Source organism: Eschrichtius robustus, chromosome 12 (assembly GCF_028021215.1).
Source record: "Eschrichtius robustus isolate mEscRob2 chromosome 12, mEscRob2.pri, whole genome shotgun sequence".
In the NCBI taxonomy this organism is placed as follows: Eukaryota; Metazoa; Chordata; class Mammalia; order Artiodactyla; family Eschrichtiidae; genus Eschrichtius; species Eschrichtius robustus.
Window position 1 is genome coordinate 36,232,957 of NC_090835.1, and position 17,493 is coordinate 36,250,449.

The 17,493-nt window shown below is 55.9% G+C and overlaps 1 protein-coding gene across 1 annotated transcript; it reads right to left on the reverse strand.

Moving 5' to 3' along the window:
• Positions 1 to 882: 882 nt before the first annotated feature.
• On the reverse strand, positions 883 to 14,185 carry ITIH1 (inter-alpha-trypsin inhibitor heavy chain 1). The gene is made up of 22 exons (XM_068558709.1): positions 14,123 to 14,185; positions 13,865 to 13,885; positions 13,454 to 13,620; positions 12,923 to 13,027; positions 12,437 to 12,599; positions 11,765 to 11,878; positions 10,450 to 10,575; positions 10,249 to 10,365; positions 9,375 to 9,543; positions 9,161 to 9,286; positions 8,034 to 8,215; positions 7,596 to 7,781; positions 6,403 to 6,542; positions 5,662 to 5,816; positions 5,550 to 5,564; positions 5,107 to 5,127; positions 4,564 to 4,644; positions 4,341 to 4,454; positions 3,104 to 3,305; positions 2,013 to 2,185; positions 1,309 to 1,420; positions 883 to 1,153 (listed from the first exon to the last, which is right to left on the reverse strand). The coding sequence occupies exons 1-22, from the start codon at positions 14,165 to 14,167 to the stop codon at positions 1,024 to 1,026; spliced, it is 2,664 nt and encodes an 887-aa protein (XP_068414810.1). The 5' UTR covers positions 14,168 to 14,185; the 3' UTR covers positions 883 to 1,023.
• Positions 14,186 to 17,493: the final 3,308 nt, after the last annotated feature.

The window sequence follows — 17,493 nt, forward strand, 5'->3', positions numbered from 1 at the left end:
ATTTTAACTGGGCCCCTAGACAAGGCCCAGGGAAGGCGTTCTGAAGGGGTAATTCCAGGCATCAGTGTGAGGAGTCAGTGGGCTGCTATTCCTGGCCCCTGAAATCACAGCTTCTGGGCAGTGGCCGTCTCTGCTTTGGGGAAATATGCCTGCTCTCAGAGGTTCCAAACCCCCAGCTGGGAAATCCAGTGGAGGATGGAGGCCTGGGAACTGCCTCCTGAGGCCCTGACCCCAATAGGTGACCCTCAGCTCCTGGCAGGACTTCTTCAGGACCCCAAGTCCATATATATTTCATGTATTTCTTTCACATGTTCGTGTTAAGTGATAGTTTGGGATATCCAGAACCAAATCCCAACAGGCTTTGGCCATCAGCCACCCAGCCTGATGGGAGTATTTACATGGGGTCGTTAAGCACATAGATGCTGACTCCAGATAGCATGGGTTCAAATCCCAGCTCCGCCACTTAAAAGATGAGTGATTTTGGACAAATTACCTAACCTCGGCTGTAAGTAGTCATGATAAAAGTATCCCCCAGGGCTGTTGGGAGCATACATTTAGTTAATTCAACAAAGGCACTTAGAACAGTTCCTGGCTACAGGAAGCACTGGGGCAGCTGCAGCTGTTGCGGGTCGTTCCTATACGTGCTGCCAGAGTGTCCTTTGGTCTCTGGACCTGTAGGGGAAGCTGTGTGCACGGGACACCCAGGACACTCAGAGGGCATGGGGCCAGGCAGCTGCAGAGAACAGGGTGGGGTGGGGGCAGAGTTGGTGCTGGCTCCCGCCCAGCCTCCTGGTCTGCTGTGACTCCTGAGCCCTTCTGAGGAGCAACATCTTGGGTTGCCTCCCTGCCACACCCCCCTCCCCCAGAGCAGCCAGCCTGGGCTGGACATAGCCTCTCTTTAATGGAAGTCATGAGTGCTTCGACATAGGAGACCAGCTTGGACAGGGAGGTGTGGCCTGGGCAGTAGCTCAGGCTCCTCCTCTGCCATGGTCCCAAGGGAGGATGGGTGTGCTGGCTGGGGGCTCAGAAGATGTCAGGGACGATGTAGTCAGTGTGAACACCGTCAATCAGCCCATCCCCGTTGTTGTGGATGAACCAGCAGGTCACCTCAGCCCCATGCCGGGGGTCTTTGCTGTAGTCTTTTTGCAAGCCCCTGAGGAGAGACAAGCCAGCTGGGGTCACCTTTTGGGTCTGGCAGGGCTGCACCGCTCCAGGAAGCCCACCTCAACCCTGTGACACCTGGAGGAAGGCCTGGAGCAACGATGGGGAAGGCCAAGGGCAGAGATGCTGGGAGAGCAGCCCACCCACCTGGTGACCGTCAGCCGGCGTTTCTTCACCACCATTGTGGCGTCTGTCTTTGTGGGGTCAGAGCCTGGGTGGAGGTCGAACACTTTATAATCAAAGGGGTGGAAGAATTGTCCTGGAAAGGCATATGGGAGACGGCAGTTACCATCGGGGGCCTTGCTGCCTTGTACTCAGTAGGTGCTCACTGGAGGCTTAGAGAGTTGCTTAAACAATTGTTTTTCAAGGGCTTGACTGTTTCTGATAAATTTTGGCATCAAAAGCCACCTTTAGTTCACTTGCTATAAAGAAGCAGATATATTGCCTGGTGGTTGTACCTCCTGTCTTTTTGGACCAATTCCAAAGGAATCTGGCTGGGGAGAGAGGGTTGAGGCGTAGAGAACAGGGTCTGCAGGAAGGCCACAAGGAGAAGCAGTGTGGCCGATGACCCATCCCACTCAGGAGGTCTCTGGGAGTCCACTGGACCTTTCCATTTGCTAATCGGACCTCTCCTTACTCGCTCCCAGGCTCACTTAACCTTTAGCTTCATTGTGTTTGATTGCAGACTTTTTGCGGGACAAGCCTTCACCGGGACCCTCTTTGGAACTCTGAGCCTTGTAAGCCACGTTGGAGGTGGGCCTATCCTGGTGACCCGCTGCAAAGCTGACCCAGGGTAAGTCCTCTGGTTTCAACACCCCACTCCACAGCTCTGCCCGCCTAGCCAGCCGTACCCAGCAGCCCGTGTGTCCGTGCCGACATCCGGTGACTATCCAGCACGTAGAAGCCCAGGAAGTCCTGGCGGACGGCACTCCCCTTCCATACCCGGTGCAGGATGACCTCGAAGGTGCCCCCGTCCTCCACGGACACCACCAGGTTCCTCTTCCTGTTGATGGTCACCACCACCCTGTGGGACCAGGTGCCATGAGGGCAGGTGCGGCTGCACTGCACCCCCTCCATTCAGCTGCTCTTGTCCTTGAGACCCAGCTCTTATGAACCCCTCTCCCCGCAGGGGTTGACGGTTACCTGCTCCATGCTCCTTCCCACTTGTTGCTATTGTGTATGGGGCCCTTACAATGTGCTAGGCCCTGTGCTAAGCCCTCCACGCAAACTGCATCATTCAATTCCCACTCTGATCCTGTGAGGACTGAGGCTCAGAGAGGTTAAAAAACTTGCTCAAGGTCACACAGCTGGTGAGTGGCAGAGCCAGGACTTGGACACCAGCCTGTCTATTATGAGTCTGTGTTCTTTGACTCCCACTTATCATCTGTGTCCTCCATACCGGACTCTGCCCACGTCTTCCTATAGCTCTGCTGCCCAGCATTGGGCTCTGGTGCTCAGCAGAGTTTGTTGAACGAATGAATGAGTGAAGGAAGGAACAAACACTAAACAAGGCATACTAAGACAGGGGCTGAAAGAGAAACCTAGAGAACGCTGGAGTTCAGCAGAGGAAGGGACTGGGATGGCTTCAGGGAAGAGGTGGCCAATGCGCTGGGCCTGGGAGCAGGAGTCGGCTTGGTTTGGCGGAGACGGGGGTGGACTGCAGGGTGAGGGTGCCACGGGAGCACAGGCGTCCAGGCAGCTGGGCCCGGAGCACGTGTCCAGCAATCAAGGGAAATTGGGAGTCGGGTGGGGAATGGTCCACGGGGCCCAACTTGTCTGCACAGCCTACGTGGAGGCCACGTGGACATCACACACTGACACAGCTCGGGGAATGGGGGCCCAGCAGGCTCGGGCAGCAGAGCTGGCTCTGGGGCTTCGTGCCTTGGTCTTCACCACACCCACCCCCGCCTCCCCTCCCAGGCCCCGGCCCCAGCCCGGTTACTCATTCTGCCGCAGTGAGGCCTGGTCCCTCCAGGAGAATATGGGTCCGTCGGAGGCAGGGTTCAGCGTAATGTTCTGAGGAGTCACTTCCAGCTGGAAGTCTGTTGCGGGGTTTGCGATCCCCAGCCGCCCGAAGTACGTGCCCTCATGCTTCCCAGGGCTCCTGGCCTCGTTGCCGATGAGCTGGCCATTCACTGAGAAGCCTGCAGTGGGGTGAGGGGCCATCCGGGTCAGGGCGGCCCAGCTCTCCCTAGAACCCCACCAGCCGGTCTTTGCTCCTGCCGCCCCCATGCCCACCCTCCTTGGGCTATGAGGGCCTCACCACCCAAGGGGAGGGGCCTTCAGGACAGGTGCAGGCCACTCACAGCACCGCCTCCCTCCCCTCCCGCCACACTAACTCTCTGAGACTTAGCCCTCGGTTCTGGGCCCTGAAGGAGGTGTTGCCTCCCCGAGGACAGGCCTTGGGCCTGCTCCTTCTCTGTGGACCCAGGCCCTGACACAGGGCAGGTCACAGTAGGTGCTGCAGGTGGGCCTCTCCACAGAAGCCTCCTCTGAACTGAGCAGCCAAAAGCCCCCTCCCCGTCTTCACTATCCCAACACAGCACGTCTCATGCTCTGAAATTGTCAGCTAAGAATTTGTTCACCTGTTTATCTCCCTTCCCTAAGCTCCACGAGAGCGAGGACTTTGTCTCCGTTCCCACTGTGTCCCCAGACCTTAGGATGTGCTCAACAAATATTAGCAGATGGCCTGCCTGGACTGGGAGGGTGGGAGAAGTGGCCGATAGATGGAGAGGGCATTGCTCCCATCACCTGAGCCCTGCTGGGGAGGTGGGCTCCAAGACCCCTGCAGCCATGCGGGGGGGCGGGGGAGGGGGTGTGGCAGGGCCACTGCATCATTTATAGGATTCAGTACAAAATGAAAACGAGGGGCCCCTCATTCAAAAATTGTTAAGAATTTCAAGATGCAACAGCAGAGCATTAAATCAAGCATGGAGTCCTTCCAAGGGCAGGGTCCTGTGCACCTGCACAGGTCACATGCCCAAGAAGCAGGCCCTGTATAGGGCCCAGGCAGGTGGATGGGGCATGAAGGAGGCAGGCTGAGCCCAGCCAGGTGGCGGGTACATAGGGTGAGGGGAGTGGAGGCCACAGCCACTGTCCTTCCTGTTCATGGCTGAATGTTGAGGACAGAGGAGCCCAGGCCCCACCCTCTCTGGCAGAGGGCGTGATGTCACCCATACCTGTGTCAGGGTCCTGCACCAGGCTCAGGACCACACCAGGCTCCTCGTTGATATTGAAGCACAGAGTGTCCTCTTTCTGAGGCACGTGGATGAGGAAGTGGGGGTCAGTGTCCACTGGGGGCACAGCATGGAGTCTGTTAGACTGAGTATTAGGCACATGGGGCCGGCTGGGGAGAAGGGTTCAGTCAGGCAGAGGTGTCCCTCAGACCCTCCCAAGACTCACCGCCAGTCACTTGGTTTGGCAACTGCTGGACCTCAGAGCTAGGGCGCGTCGGAGAAGGCTGCGAGGCCAACAGCACGAAGGCTGACGGGCAAGAGTGAACGGCGCTTAGAAGGGAGGCAGCTGGGCCTTCCCTGGAGCTGCTGCCTCCTTTTCTGAGGCCCCTGCCACCCAAACGGGCTGGCCTGAGGCCACAGGGGCCGGAGTGGACACAGAGCCTTTGACGCCTCTCGGGATGTGGGAACGGAAGTTTGGCCCAGCACAGTGGCCTGGCCCCCTCTCGGTCTCCTGTCCTGGGAACCGGGAGGGGCTGGTGGCATAAGGGTGGGGCGGCCAGGCCAGGTCAGGGGGAGCGTTTTGATGGTTCCCAGTGAGAGGCAGCGAGGAACGCTGGAACAGAGGAAGAAAGCCTTAGGCTATCATTTCCTCATCAGGCAGATAGGTGATGACCAGGGCTTTGCTCAGGACTGAATGCACAGCCTGAGAGGTGGCCATGTGTGGAGTAGAGGGGTAGAGACCTGCGTCATCAGGATGGCTGCCACTTACTCTTTCCAGGTCCCACCATCTCTGTAGAGGACAACGATAGAGGACAGCGTCACCCTCCCCACTCCACACGAAAGGCACGCACCTCATTCCCCAAGTGCAGCTGGGCCCAGAGGCCAATCAGGCCTGGGCCCGCCCTCCTCCTGGGGGTCCCAGCCCTCTTCCTGGGGGTCCCAGCCCTCCTGGTAGATGAACGCTCACACGTAGGGCCCCTAAGCAGGCCGGGGAGTGGAGGGGTTCAGGCTGAGCGAGAGCTCCCCGAGCACACAGGAGGCAGCAACTATTTTGCAGCAAAGTAGGGAAGGGCATCTCGGGGAAGGAAGAGACCAAGAAAGGGTGGAGCAGGGCAGGGGGGCAGGGTGCTGTGTGCCCGGCGGCTGGAGCACGTGCCACTTGCCCAGCCACCCGGAGCCCCTTGCGAAAATCAACGTGATTTAAAAACTCACCCAAGGGAAGAGAATCTGGAAAGGAGAGAAAGGAAAGAGAATTAGTGCCCAGGAGATTTTTGGCTCTCAGAAGCCTCCCCATGCCCACAGCCTCCCCTCTGCAAGCCCATACCGTCCAGGGGCTTGTCAATGAGGGGCTCCAGGCCGTCTTGGTCCGCCATGCCCCTGATGGTCATGGAGGTCAGCGGGGTCACAAACTGATAGGCCAGCGACATCTTCAGGGCCTTGGCTGACACGTTGGCCTTCTCTGCCCCCTCCAACTTCATCCTGCCAGACAGACACCGGCTCCAAGCCCGCAGCTTGGATGACAATGGACTTGCACCCCCTTGTCCTTTCCTTCCTTTGTTCACTCTTTCAACAAACGTTTACAAAGCCCCTGCAGTGGCCCCGCCCAGGGGCTGTCTTCAAGGACCTCATGATTTAAAGGCCTCCCTCAGAGAAAACCTGGAGGTCTGGCAGGGCTGGGGGATGTGTCTCAGAAATACACAGAGAATTCAATAGCTGTGAGATCCTGGCAAGTGGTCTAACCTCTCTGAACCTCGGTTTGCTCGGCACGTTGTGAGGATTAAATGAGTGTGTCTGGACACAGCAGCCCCGCAGTAAAGGGAAGCCTCCCCCGCAGCGGCTCAGTGGGGGCAAAAGGGGCTGCCCTGTGCCTCCAGCGGGCCCTGACCACACTACTGACTGCCTGGTTGATATTAACTCAGGAAGCAAAGGCAGAGGCCAGTAAATCTGACCTGCTTGCAACCTCCAAGGCCTAGAACCGCCCCTCCATAGTCCAAAGGCCCAGGGCGTGAGGGTGCTCTGGGGTGGTCGTGCCCCTCCACCCCCCAGGCAGTCGCCGGGCTGGTACCGCTTGGCCAGCAGCTCCTGGATGGTGAGGTAGGCCCACAGGCGTTCGACGTGGTTCTCCAGCATGTGGCCCCGCTCTCGGAGCAGTTTCTTCATCTCTTCCTCGTCCACCAGGCAGGTCGTCTTGAATTCTTGGCCCTCCTGAGGGAGGCGAGGGAGAGAGAGGCTGTGCGCCATGAGGGGCTCTGGGGGAGCCCGATGTTGTCTGGTTGGTCTCTGCAGCTCCGTTCTGAGCATCCTACCCCCTGCCTTTCCTGAGCCTGCTCTCCTCATCCTCTTCCATCCGTTCCTTCCACAAAAGTTGCTAAGCACACTCTGTGAGCCAAGTTGGGCCAGGCCCTGGGCATCCCAGGGATGGAGGATCAGGCCCTGCCCTCATGGAGTTACTCTCTCTGGGGGATGCCAGCAGGCAACCAGCCGATCCACCACGTAGCTGTTTCAACCACGCCTCGCTCCTCCGGATGCCCACCGCGGCCCCGTGCACCATTCAGCTTGCCACAGCTCACAAATGCGCCTTCTCTCCCCAGCTACAGTAATGGGGGCACCTCTTCCCAAGCGCATCCCATGAACCAGGCACTGCATAAGCCTATTACGTGGATTATTTCATTTACTCCACACAACTCTCCAGTACATTGTTACTCCCACGGTACAGAAAGGCCTAGAGAACTGGACCCATTTGATCAACGTCACCCAGCTGCAGCCAGGGTCTAGCTCAGCTTTCCTCACTCGAAGCCGGAGTCCTGAACCCTCAACTACACTGCACGGCTAGAGTCCAGGTCTCTGTGACACCCCCCCCCCCACACACACACACACACACTGCAGTGTGCACACACACACAGGCCCTGCACCACGGTGCAAAGCTGCATGTGCAGTAGGTGCTCAGGAAATAGTTGTCACTTGAGAAGAAAGAGGCTGGCCTCTCACCCTCTCACGCTTTGGGAGGAATGATGTGAGGAATAACAGGTGGACCAGTTGGATACAAGGGACTACAGCTAATCAAGGCCCTGTTGACCCCACTCTAGCCTGCCCTCAGGATGCCTTCATTGGAAGAATGCTCAGCCCTGGGGTGTGTGTGGCCTGCTGGGGTGAGGCACTGCTCTGGGGAAAGAGAGGCTGCTGGGGGCACAGGGGTGGGGAGCGGCGTAGGTTTGGAGTCTCTGGGCGCCTCTCCACCCTCCGCAGCCCTCTGTTTACCCCATAGGCTTGCACGTCCGCCTTGAAGCTGCTCAGTTTGTGGTCAGCGATGCGCCCGGCCACTATGATCTCCGAGCCTTCGTAGTACTGTTTATGGTGGTGCTGGGTCAGGGCCGAGACGGCATCCCCGGGGTACTGCAACTCCACATCCCTCAGCAGAGGGTTGGCTACCTGCTCGTAGAAACCCTGTGGGGATGGGGGGTGCAGAGCTGGTGGGTCGTCCTAGGCATCCAACAGGAAACCCACTCACAAAGTGGGGTGTCGGGATCCCTACTTTATAGAAGGAATTGCAGGCTCAGGGCTTAAGTAACTGGTTCGAAGTCACACAGCTAATTCGAACCCCACACCAGAGCTTTATCTGCTCTGGGCTGATGGGTACGTGGCTGCCAAGGCCATGCTCCCCATGACATGACTTTGGGAGCAGGGGGAGGAGGAGACCTGCAGCTGCTGGGTGGCATCATGGTCCTCGTAGATTCTCTGGACACGTCCGTTGTTCTCCAGGGACATGACCTCCAGGAATTTCAAGTCCACGTCATGGCCGAAGCCCAAGTTGTAGAGTGGGAACTTGCCCCTGATGGCATCTCGGACATTCTTGAGGATTTGGGCACGATCCGTCACCCCTGCAGCCACACAGCCAGGTAGGGATGGGATGCTGGCTCACAGGTGTGTGGGGCACGAGGGGACTTTGGGGCACCCTCCCTGGGGGCCAAGACTCCCATCTCAGACCATCTCCAGTCCCCGCTGGCATCTTGAGGCAACGCCTCTTGCTGGCTCACCTGGGTGACTGCAACAGCTGCTCACAGAGCTCCTCGAAGACTTTGCCCATCTACATGGATCCATCATGAGCAGATCTGATTCTGCTCTAAACCCATGGCTCCTCGCATGGCCTGTGAGGTCCTGCTGACCTTTCCACCCTGTTTCACCTACTCTGCATATGCCTACACTTCCCAGGCAGGCCCTGCCAGTGCACAAACCTTGTTTTGCTCAAGCTGCCCCTTCTGCCAGGGATCCCTTCCTGCTTCTCCTCCCCTCCTTCCAGATTGGGCTCAGGGGTCACTTCCTCCAAGAGGCCTTCTGAGACCCTGCCTGGGCCAGGTGCCCCTTGTCTGTGCTCCTTTGGCCTTCTGGCACCCTGTTCCTTCAGGGCCCTTGACAGAGCATCTGCTCCTGGGTCTGTCTCCCCCAGTGGACCCTGGGCTCCTTAAGGGCAAAGACGTGTCTTGTTCTCTTAGTGTCTCTCCTTGGTCCCTAGTCCAGTGCTTGGCACTCAGTCAGTGCTGAATCCGTAGTTCATTAAACTCAGCCTAGGGTCCTGCCCATCCTCCTGGGCCCTGTGCAACCCCGTGTCATGCAGAAACTTCCCCAGCTTCCCAACTCAGGACAGAACACCTTGGAGCTCCTGCAGACTTTGTGGTCTGAACTCTGCTTTTAAACCAGTGCCTGGCTTTGCCCTTAGCCTTTCTGTCCCGGACAGCATCCCCATTGGTTGTATTTCCAAGTTCAGCTTGAATGCCTTTGGTAATGAAGAGATCACCACCTCCCAAGGTAGCCCTCGGGGCGTTTACCCTCTGTGGGCTCGCCGTCTGTCAGCATGATGAGAATAGAGGCGTGGTTGCTGAGTTCTGGGAGGCTTCCGTGAGCTTTGTTCAAAATCTCAATTCCCTGGAGCAAACCTCCATTCAGGTTTGTAGCTGCAAAAAAGAGAAAGCAGATCAGCGTATGCCCTGAATCTGAGGGGACAGAGGTGACGTCAAGGCGGCCCCAGACCCCTGCCCTTACACCCGGCCAGAGAGAAGTGCTGCACAAAGTTCCGAGCTGCGTCCAGATTGGCGGCAGATGCCTGCACCAGCGAGCCCCTCCAGGACTGCACTGCAGACCCAAAGAGGACCAGGTCGAAGTAGTCCCCTGGCCGCAAGTCCCCCAGGATTTTAAGGAGCGCCTCCTTGGTCTGTAAGGACAGGACAGTCAGTGGAGGGGCAGGGCCCCAGGATAGTGCTTTCTGTCATCTCCAGATACCCAGTTGAGAGGTCCACAGGGTAGAGGTACATGGTGGGCAAGCAGAAGGGGATGGACAGGACAGCCAGGTGGCGCCAGGAGAGGAGCAGCCTACTGAGCTCTGGGATGTCTTGAGGGGGATGGAGAAGGCAAAGGGACCCAGTATGGGGAGGGGAAATGACCAGGAGTTCAAGGGGGTCAGGATTAAGACAGAGGACCCCAGGGGGCTGAGTTCCTAAAACTCTGATTGTCCAGCCATGCTTTCACTGCGCTATGGACAGGACACCCAGAGCACTGTGGGAGTGGGCTGTGCCCTGCTGCAAGCCATCTCGCGGGACCACTGTAGTCATCCCTGCACGCCTAGGGTACAGGTCTCATCTTCCAAGCATCCTCCATTGGTAAACCCCACAACCCTATGGGCACTGCATTTTACTCCCATTTTTGCCGTTGAGGAGAAGTGAATGCACTTGCCCACGGTTGCACAGTGAGAAAGTGGCTGATTCCAGAGCCCCTGACCACTGGGATATCCTGTTAAATTACCCTGCCTCTGACCAGGAGCAGAAGTCCCAAACCCAGACTCTGGAGGCAAAACCAGGGTGGGATGGGTGATGGGGCTAAAGAAGCTCCTGCTGGCTAACTGTTTAGAGCCACAGTTTACCTGCTTCACTTTCTGGCCTTCCATGGAGGAGCTGATGTCAATCACAAAAACCACATTCTTGTTCAGGTTTGTCAGGTTTTGGGGAGCAAAGAAGTGGGCAAAGTGGTTATCGGCGACCTGAAACACAAAGGGACAAGTGAGGCCTCTCTCTCAAGCACCCTGCCCACCCTCTGAGTCTTGGGCAAGAAGCTTCCGGCTCACCAGGAGGTCACAGGCCTTGTCCCTATTGACATCGTAGGTCACCTTGAAGTCCCCATTCAGCAAGGTCGTAGAGCATGTGGGGCAGGATTGCTGCTGGCCCACCGTGGGACGGAAAAGCACATGACCCTGGAACCATTGAAGGTGTGAGGCATTACTGGTTTGCAGCGACAGCGTAAGGTGTGTGTGTGTGTGTGTGGTGCACAGGCATAGGAATGAGTCTAGTGGGCCCCTCGCCCTGCTGCTGAGAGTACACACCTGTGGGTGGTAGGAGAGAAGACCTGTTTCTTTGCTCACATGCTTCTGAATCATTGGGATTTTCTATAAGTATCATCACTTTGGATACACAATAAAAACAGAATAATAGCAGCATGAGAAGCATGGGTCAACTCACACTGTCTAGTGAAAAAAGCAACACTGTGCTGGAAAATGAAACCTGCCTGGATAGACAAAGAGAAGGAAGAGCCCAGAGTGGGAGCTGTGGTCTGTTTGGACTTGGTGCTGGTGTGCAGGGAAATTGGGGGTGGTTTGTACCCGATACATTTCTACTCTTCTGTTCTTTCCACATTTTCTTTAAAGATGCTTTTATTTTTACTTTTTGTTTGTTTGTTATAAAAGTAAAATATGCTCATTAAAAAAAAATTTGAAAAGAATTATTAGGAAGACAAAGACCATCCCCTTGGTCCCCTACTGAAAGCAAGCATGTTTGCTAACACTCTGGGGTATCATATTTTGTTTCAAAGGAACCCCTTCAAAACCGTAGGAAACATTTCTTGTAAGTGAATTGTTACGGAATCACTACCAAAGGTGGGTGGGGAATAAACAGTTTGCTCCTGGCTCCAGTTGAGGGCAAGTTAGGAAGCAGGGCACTAGCTGGGTATCACCCACTCATATGCCACACTCCTCAGGACCTGGGGTAGGGGCAAGCAGGGGGCTTCTGGGATTCCCACAGATGGGTGGGAAGTGACAAGTGGCAAGTGGCTTGGTAGGCCAAAGGCCTTTCCAAACTTCATCATGTTTCCAAGAACACTGGGGCTTGGAATCCTGAGGTTTGCACATGTGCCCTATATTTCCATGAATGCTTTCCCGTTGGGATGAGACAGGCAAAGAGGAAACTGAGGCTTAAGCAAGCCAGCAACTCACCCCAGACCAGGCAGCCGTTGTAGGCGCCCTCCCCAGCCTCAGCACACAGGCTTTTGCCAAGCGGTTCTGAGAATCAGGAGTGCTAAGTTCCCCTCTCTCTCTCCCTTAGGGTGGCCTGCAGCCCTTGTCTGCAGCCATGCTGAGAAGTCTCTGAGGGCTCAGCCATCCCACGCACCTCTTTCCCTGAGAAGGACTTCTTGATGAGCTGGGCGGCCAGTTCCTTGCGGAGGAAGGAGGCCTGGGCATCCAGCTTGCTGATCCCCCGGGGCTCAAAGATGTCCACGTCGATCTGTGGCATTGAAGCAGTTCCTGTACCAAGGCTCCCATTTGGGAGCCATCATCAAGCCTCAGCCAAGAGCCAACGTATATCCTGACCACCTACTGTGTGCAGCACCCACCCAGCTCTCAGCACAGGGCCTGGTTGTAGGCACTCCAAAAATATTGGCCAAATGGAAGTGTGCATGCCTGAGCCCCTCAACTCGGCCACCACTAAGGTGCCAGTAACAATTACAGCCCCTCAGGCTGTCCAGGACTTCCTGGTTTACAAACTCCCTGGACATTCAATATCTCTCATGATCCTTGCGGCAGCTCTGGGACATGCAAAACCCCCATTTGACAGATGAGCAAGCCAAGGCTCAGAAGGAGGAGGAGGTTGGAGGGTTCAGGGAGCTCCCTGCCCACGAACAGCCATCAGAGCCCACCCTGAGGAGTCAGTCCCCTCCCTGTGTGCTCAGGCCCAGGGCTGCACACGGTGGGTGCCGAACCAACGCTCAGAGCTGCAGAGAGGGAGAGGCAGGAGCCCAGCTCCTGAGACCTTGCCCCCTGCATGTGGTCACCAGCGATCTACCTCAAAATGCTGCACCAGCTGCTTGGGCTTGACCTTGATGACAATGTCATACTGCATAAGCTTTCGCTTCAGCACCTCCTCGTAGGTCAGCCGGAACGTGGCCTTGCTCCGGGGACCGATGGTGACCTGGATGGCAAACTGCTCCATCGTTCTCCCCGAGGCCCTGGATGTGCCACCAGTGGCAACAACAAACAGACAAATGGTAAGTGATATGGAGGTCCTTGTCACCTAAAGCGTGGCCCTCAGAGTCAGTTTCTCTTATTTTCGTGCTGCTCCCAGCTTTCCTTGACCCTCACCCTTGTCTTAGCTGGCTGGCCAGGGTCAGGGCCCCACTTCTCCAGAGGCCTCGTCCAGTGCACCTGTGCCAGCAGTGGATTTGGGCAGTTTGCTCCCTTCCCATCAGCCTGGGCTGCCCTCCACCCAAGGCATCCATCCTGGCAGGGGAGGGCAGCACCAGGGATTGGGCCAGCAGGGCCCAGAACTCACCTGACAAGGCCGGCGTTCTCTCCTGAGATGGCCGCTTTCCGGTACTGCTTCCATGCAGTCACTTTGTCCTTTATGTCCCCGAGGAATGCATTTTCACCTGCTGTGCTACAGGGAGGAAGACGCCCTCAGGGAGGTGCCCCTCCCCGACCACACAGGGCCTTCATATTGGAGGTGCTCCCAGCCCAGGCACTAAGGAGGCCCTGTCCAGGTGAGCACTTGTGAGAGGGCATCTCCTGCCGGCCTCCTGCTGCCCCCAGAGCTGCTCAGGGAGGTGGGCAGCCACGGCCACAGAGTCCAGCAAGAAACCGTGGGTGCCAGCCTGTGCTCCTTGGGCCCTAGGCTGAAAACACACTGTCAGAGGCTCTAGTTTGCTCTCTAAGATGGGAGCCCAGAGCAGACCTAAAGGACTTTTCAGTCCTTCAGAGCTGGGGCCGGCCTGTGGCCCTTGGGGACGAGGGGATGGGCTGCACTGTTGGGCCACTCAGAGCCATGGTTTCGGGCTGGGCCTGGTGAAGCAGGCGGGGCACGCACATGGCAAAGTCGCTGATGAAGGCCGTCCTGGGGATTTCCACATCGAAGGCCACTTCCTTGGCTTCGTCGGCGTTGTTGACCACTTGGCTGGTGATGACACAGTGGGCAAAGCGAGAGGTGACTTTGCAGTTGACTTTCAAACTCCGGATGACCACGCCATCGACAGCCTAAAGTGGGACGTGCGGGAGGTGGCTGGGATGGGGGCTCAGCCAGGGGAGACCTCAGCACCCATCTCTGACACAGGTGTTGTTCTCTATGCCTGAGGCCATGCCGTGGGGCATGAGGGGGGTGGGCGAGCCCCCATTTGGAGGAGACGGGAGTCCCTCTGCCCAGGGGCACACCTCGAAGCCCAGGGGAAACAGACTGTAATAAAGGCCCACCACAGACCCCTTTGCTGAGATCCGCACTCACTGTGTCCAAAGCCGGTCGCTTCTGTAAAACAAAACCAGGACAAGTGTGAGTGAGAGCACTCAGGGGACCAGGGCCTATCTGTTAAGGGACGGGAATGGGACACAGCCTGTGTCCTTGACGCCTTGGCCTCACCTCCCCCATGCTGCTGGGAGGTCCTCTCCATTCAGAGGAGGTCGAGGTGGGTGGGGAGAGCCCCGGTCTCTGGAGCCCCTTCCAGGCTCAGCTGCCTGTTTCTGGCCCAGGGGTTTACCCACATACCTTGCCGCCTTTGGGACTGCGTGTGGGTGAACCCTGAGCGGGCATGGCCTGCAGGGCGAGCAGGGACGCCAGGCACACACAGAGCAGCCCCCGAAGCCCCATCGTGCCGTGCGTGGTCTCAAGGCTCCTGCTGCCTATCACTTCGCTCAGACCATTAATCAATAAAATGCTGGATAAACATGGATTAAACATTAGACAAGGTGAAGGCAAATATTACAATTTGGGGGATGAAAAATAGACAGTGAAAGCTTTCTCCTTAGGGGGATTCCCAGCTGTGCAAACTCCTGACCAGACTCAGACTGTGCCCCTTGGTTAGAGCTACACTCAGCCGGCGTGAATTGTGAAGACCCAGACAGCTCATTTAATCCCGGCTCCGTGGCACCGGGCCAGCACCAGTGATACTGCGGCGGGCATCAAGAAGCCACAGTTAAAAATGGATTTCTCAACTTCGTTAGGCGTTTCTTTCAAAATTCTTTAAGCATCAACAAACTTTTCAGACAGTCATACTTTGGCCAGGGAGGCAGATATGGTGGCTTAGAAAGGGTCTGCCCACGTCCTTGTTTCTGATGGCACCAACTCTAGCAGTTCTGCCAGAGGCGGTCTGGACAGTTCTGGGGATAGTAATGGGTGACACACCCTTTAGGCCAGTCAGCTTTGTAAAGAAGAGCAGAAGTAAGCCTCATCATTCCAGGATATAGTGGAGACAAAAGATGAATGCCATGCTTTCGTGATGAAGGACAGACTACGAGCCATGCGTCGCTCTCAGCCTTTTATGATCTAATTTTATCCTCAGGGTGTCCCTGGGACGTTGGTCCCACAGCAAATGAAAGAGCAGGTATCCAAACCCAAATCTTTCAGACTCCAAAGCCCAAGCCTATCATGTAATGACAGAAATGTCCTCTGCATTATTAGGAAGAAAGAAGAAGCAGTCAAAGATCCAAGAGACCCATCTTGTAGCTGCAGTTTCTTAAGTTTTATGCACAAACCCTGTCTGTCCCCCACAAGCCACACACACTGGGAAGACGTGGCCCCTGGTCAACCCACTCCGTGGCCCTGGTTGGGATGTACTGGCTGCTGTGACCCTGATATGGTGAGGGGGCCCAGAGGCTTCTTTGATCTCTGTTTGCTTGTCCTGGACTTTGTCTCACAGAGCAGCTTCTGGGAAAGGGCTTATTGTCCCCAGGCCAGAATACCCTTCTTGCCTGTCTTCTGGCCTTTGCGGGAGATGAGATGGATCAACATGAAACTGTACATTAAGGGTTCTGTTGATTTTCTGCACCAGTATCGACCAAGCCCTGTGTTGGGTTGGGTACAGTGCCAGGCACTAGGACACCACAGTGATGAAGCTCAAGTGCCTCCCTGTGTTCAGTGAGCTGATGCCTTGGGAAAAGGAGTCAGACAAGTCAAAGGAAGCCCAGTGAATCCCAAGAGTGGCCAGAGCTAAAGAGGAGCCTGAGGAAGCTGTAGAAATCTGGAAGGGGTGGAGCTCATCCCCTGCAGGGCCTTGGAGAAGCCTCCCAGAGGAGGTGCCTGGCAAATAGAGCGGCACTTGGGAAGGACGGGTGGGAAGGGGAGAAAGAGAAAAGCAGATGGGTAAGTGTGCAGCATGATTGGGGAAGGTGCAGGTGTCTGTGATGGGAGCAGCACCTGATGAAGAGGGTGGGGAAGGAGGCTGGGAAATGGCTTGGGACCAGCTGGCACAGGGGTCCCGTCTTTTGAGTAGGAAACACTAACAATATTTTGAGCAGGTGCATGGCAAGATCAAGACTGGGCTGTTGGGAGACGGCTAGCTCCAAGCCTGTGCTGTAGAGGTGATAGAAATGCACTTGTATTGCATGGCCGGGAGAAAGGGCGTGGGCACTGCTAACAGTGACTAGCACCTGGCCCACTTCTCAGCATCTTTTGTGCCCTAGTTCGCTTACTGCTTACAGCTACCCCCATGTGACAGATGAAGAAGATTGGTTGACTCGCCCTGTGGATGTGTGTGTGTGTGGAGGGGGAGGGGGATGTGTGGACAGGAAGCAGCTGAAGTTGCTAAAGATTGAGCCTGGGGGTTTGAGAGGGTGGCCGTGCTGCTGGGGCCTGTGGGACAGCACGTAGGCCCAGACCTGCTCAGACCCCTCGGTCTGATATATGCAAACTGAACTCATGACCTTCCTTGCCCCCCACCACCAAGCCTGGTCTTCTTCCTCTTGTTGTCCATCCCAGTGAAGGCCACCACCATCCATCCATGCATCCAAGCCAGAAAGCTGGGTGGCATCCTGGATGGCTCCCTCCCCTAAACTCTCAACCTCCTCCCCACCCCATCTCCAACCCTCTAAATATCTTTTTGGTCCATTCACTTTTCTCCAAATCCCCAGTCACCCCCGAGTCTACCACCCTCATCTCTCACCTAGATGGCTGCTCCCCTTACTTCCACTCTGCTCCCACAGTCTACCCTCTGGCAGCAGCCAGAGTCATTATTTTAAAAGGCTGATCTGCTCTAGGCCTTTCCCTGCCTAACATACTTCCAGGTCTTGAGTGGTCTGACCCCTGCTGACCTCCATCTCACCCAGCCCATGGCCCTTTGGGTCTCACAGCTTCAACTATAGATACTGTTTCCTGATCCATGCCACAACCAATCCACTTTTTGCTAGTATAACTTCCTTATTCCTGCTCCCTTCAGCCTATAAAAATCTTTCATTTCGTACAGCTCCTTGGAGCTCCTTTCTGTCAGCTAGATGGGATATGTTGCCCAATTCGTGAATCATTGAATGAAGCCGGTAAGATCTTTAAAATTTACTCAGTTGAAATTTGTTTTTTAACAGATTTGGTGGCAGTGGTGGGATCCAAAGGAAACTTCTGAGGGCTTTGAGGGCAAGAAACACGAACACTGGTACCCTCAAATCCTCTGAGTTCTCTTTCTCGCCACTTCCAAAGGCCATGGGTAAGTTCCTCCTGGTTCTGAGCTCCATTCTCTTTGTGTCAAACTTCTGATTTAATTGGCTTTCCAGTCTGGGGCAGGTCAGCTTGAGCTAGCAGATGGTTCCACCCAGAACCCAAGCCTCTAGCCCTTGGTTTCGTCCACTGTTCTTTATTTGATTGGAATCCCAGTCCATAGTCCCCTTTGTTGGTGGTCTTCTGGTTCAGTCCTTTCCCTAGTCCCCAGTTCCACATTGGGAATTGCTGGTGGTGCACACAAGGCCTTCTCTTGGCCAGGTTACTGTTAGTTTCTGTTAATGTGCACATGAGGTCAAGGCTGTTGCTAATAGGAATCTTGGAAGCCAAAAGCCACAAAACTGGTGGGCACAGGTGGAGCACTTAAAAGCTGTTAGAGCACTCACCACCTAACTCTAAGACCCTAGTAATTATAATAAATTGGTCTCGGAAAG